The sequence below is a fragment of the Jatropha curcas genome, chromosome 2 (assembly GCF_041381405.1).
Source record: "Jatropha curcas cultivar XTBG-Jc1 chromosome 2, XTBG_Jcur_1.0, whole genome shotgun sequence".
Lineage (NCBI taxonomy): Eukaryota > Viridiplantae > Streptophyta > Magnoliopsida > Malpighiales > Euphorbiaceae > Jatropha > Jatropha curcas.
Window position 1 is genome coordinate 30571217 of NC_143152.1, and position 3557 is coordinate 30574773.

The following is a 3557-nucleotide window of genomic DNA, read 5'->3' on the forward strand; positions in this document are numbered from 1 at the left end:
TATGTGTGCGAATAAAAAAAAACATAAAATTTAAAAAAATCCTTATTTATAGATAAATTAAGTATGATTATTAACTCACTGTGCATGGTCAAAGTGAGCAGTGAAATTCTATGATTTAGAAGAAGGTTAAAAATTGAAAAAACTGCGTCGTTGTCTGTCCACAGTCAAAGTTGGGTAAAAAAATTGACCCGCAGATAAGATTGTTGAAAGAAGAATCCCATAGGACTCCAAACAGTACACATTTGCCCCTTTGACAGAACGCAGCCATTATTAAGCAATTTCAAGCTTTTTCAAATTCAGAGACACCTAAAAAGAAAATTTACTTTTCAGTTTAGCCATTACTTTCAGCCCACACCCCCACTTATTGTAACAGTTAAAACTCCCTATTCTAGGTGAAAAAAAAAAATGGAAACCCCACAAATTATGGGGCCCCATCTCCTGTCTCCAGCGTGAATGTAGCTCAAGAAATCATTTTTTCTTTCAAAAAAATAATAAAATAATAATATAACTTGGCTGGTCAAGAGATATTTGCTTATATGGGAAACGAGAATTAAGGGGTTGTAAAAAGTGAGATCTATATTATAATCTGAAAGGTTGACAAAAAAGCTACCAGCCTCCAAGACCAACCAAGCAAAGCCAAACCTATTTTTCTTTTTTTCCTGTTTTTTTTTTTTTTTTTTGGGGGTATAGTATTACTACTGTTTGCTATAAAGAACTGAAATGTATCTTTCTTTCTAGATTCTCTCTGCAAATTCTGAGGTATTATTATCTACTTTGCGAAGAGAGTGTTTCTTGAGAATCCCCAAATAAACCCCCTTTTTCCGCTATCTCCCTTTTTAGATAGCAGCTCTCCAATCTTTCTCTCTTGCGCCTTTGTCTGCACTTTTTTTGTTTGTTTCACTAACTTTCTCTTCTTCTTTGGCTTCTTCTGATTGCTTTGCCACAACATTAACATGGATGTAAGCTATTTCTTTCTCTCTTTCATTTCTTGGCTTTTTTCATGACCCAAGAGACCATTTCTTGGCTTTTTTTTTTTTCTTCTTGAAAATTCAATGTCAAGAATTCAATATTAATCTTGGATATTCAAAAGCCGAGGGACCATTTCTTGGGCTTTTATTTCTCTATTTTAAAAAAAAATTAAATTGCAAGAATTCAATTCTTGGATATTCAAAACCGAAGAAAACAAGAAAAGATGCTTTCTTTTTTGTTTTTTCAATGGAGATTAAAGTTTTTTCTATTGTTTTGGGTGGTTTTAGGAGTGGAAAAGGACTAGTGGGCAAATTCCAGCATTTGGAGATTGGGAGAATGCAAATGAAATGCCAATAACTCAGTACTTCGAGAGTGCAAGACAAGCTGGATTGATTCGATACAGTTCCTCTTCTGGAGAATGTGATCAGTACATGCATGGTCACGGTTCTTCTGATTTATATGCTTCTGATCTCAAGAAACCACCTTCTCGTGATCTTGGTCCTCCAATAAAGGTTCTTAAATTTCCTCCTTTTCCTTCTCTTCCATTTCAAGATTTTGCATTTCAACACCATTAGATCTATTTGATGTTTCCCCAAAGAAAATACAACCCTTTCCACAATAGAAAAAGTGTAGGATTTGAATCACCGATTACTAAGTGTGGGTTAAATAAAAAAAAACATATTGATTGAGTGGTAATAATTTTGAAGTGGGTAATGACAAAATAGATGATGCAGAAAAGCATAATTATGGTATTAATGATGATTTTGGGTGGTTAAAAAATTTTTGGCAGACAAGGGGGAGGGAGAGGAGAGTCCCACGTGTGAAAGAGCAGAAGAAACTAGGCAAAGTCTGTGACGTGACTGAACCGCCAAGGAAACAACACATGTCTATGTACACTGTGTCGCATGGTAAAAACGACAATGACGTTCCTCATCCACGTCCAAAATTGCCTACCAGGCCTACAAAAGCGGTCGACGAGGATCTCTATAAAATCCCTCCTGAGCTCCTTCACTCTTACAAGCGGGTTAGTTCTTTTCTCCTTCTTGCCCTTTTTTTTTTTTTATTTATGTAAATTTAATATGGACACTCCTTTCTAGCTTCTAAATAAGAAAATTAAACATTAATCTGAAATTGCATTTAGTATTGGGGTAAGGACTTGTAAAATAAATATTTTATGTTGTTTTCCTCCATGCCCTTGGGAAGTAAAAAAGAAAATGAGGAGACAAACATTGCAGACAGTGGAGAAGTTAGGTGTATGAGCACACTTTTTTTCTAGTGGATGGACTTCCCATTTCTCTAATTAAGGTTGAAAAATTGGGTCATGGTGGATAATTGGATATGTGTCAACCAAGGAAATTGAATTTTAGTGCATCTTATAGGGTCCACATCACATTAAATAAATGGCCTCCATTGTCACTAATTGGGTCACTGTCTTCATTTTTTTAAATTATTTTATTTTATTATTTAATAAGGTATATAATAATACAAAAATAAGACAATTTCATCAATCCAACTCCCTTCTCACCCTATTTGATCATCTAATGTGGACCAAGTATGCTCACAAAGATATCCAGTTTGGATTTGGGCCAGACTGATTATTGACACAGATCTTTTATCTTTATTTTTTATTTTATGGTTTTCCATTTTTTTATATTATTATTTTTTTAGGAAATACAGAGTTTATTTTGGAATTTTATTTGCCTTTTTTTTTAATCTTGTTTTTCAATGTAGAAGAAGAAGATGTCAGGGTTCTTTTCATGCTTTGCGCCTGCCTGCGCTTCATAGATTTGCATTTGGTTAAGAGATTGCGTATGTGAAGAAGAAGAAGGAGAAGAAGAAGAAAATATGACAAAGCTCTTATTTTGTTTTTTTTTTTTTTTTGGTTTCCTTATTACATAAAATGTTTAATGATTGTTAATTATAAACCAAGCTATGATATGAGAATAGATATGTTTATGCTAATTAAACAATTAATTAATTAATTGTATTAATTATGGTGCTAATTAAGCAATTAACCTATTATAGAAGAAAAACCATATGTATTAATTAATGAATACATTTAGTGCATTCGAAAGTATATTTGAAACCATTTTATGGTTTTTTGCTGGAAATCTAAATCCAGAATGACTATTCCAAACATATGCCCCTAGCGATCAATTCATTGCACTGTCTAGTTAAAAAATAAAAATACATTGGATATGATTCAATTGGCAACGCAAGTTAAACACATGAGAAGAACTCTTAAGTTCGATTCTCATTAAATACACTTGTAGGGAAGAACGATTAGCTTTAACTATGACTAAATTTTGAGCCGAATTAGGCGGTCTCCATGGCTTAACAAAAAAAATTAAAAAAAAAGGTTATTATACAATTTGGTGAAGTTATTTCTATTGTTGGCCTTTTTTCCATTTTTGCATGAGCGTTTTCATTTTTAATTTGAATATAAAATTAATTTTATTTATGGATTCCTGATGGCCTTTTCTTTTCTATAAATTTTTCTCCGGATCCAACACCAATAAATGTTTCTCCATGGATCCAACACGCGCCTAACTTTACATAAATAGTCCACGCAAAGTATGATATGGACA

At 32.9% G+C, this 3557-nt stretch overlaps 1 protein-coding gene across 1 annotated transcript; it reads left to right on the plus strand.

Moving 5' to 3' along the window:
* The first annotated feature begins 569 nt into the window (after positions 1-569).
* LOC105647789 (ubiquitin hydrolase) lies at positions 570-2939 on the plus strand. The gene is made up of 4 exons (XM_012234017.4): positions 570-959; positions 1257-1481; positions 1760-1993; positions 2701-2939. The coding sequence occupies exons 1-4, from the start codon at positions 954-956 to the stop codon at positions 2752-2754; spliced, it is 519 nt and encodes a 172-aa protein (XP_012089407.1). The 5' UTR covers positions 570-953; the 3' UTR covers positions 2755-2939.
* The last annotated feature ends 618 nt before the right edge of the window (positions 2940-3557 follow it).

Coding starts and splice junctions, on each gene's coding strand:
- LOC105647789 (XM_012234017.4), top strand. Junction 1,482..1,759: donor ATCTTGGTCCTCCAATAAAG/GTTCTTAAATTT, acceptor AATTTTTGGCAG/ACAAGGGGGAGGGAGAGGAG. Junction 1,994..2,700: donor TCCTTCACTCTTACAAGCGG/GTTAGTTCTTTT, acceptor TTTTCAATGTAG/AAGAAGAAGATGTCAGGGTT.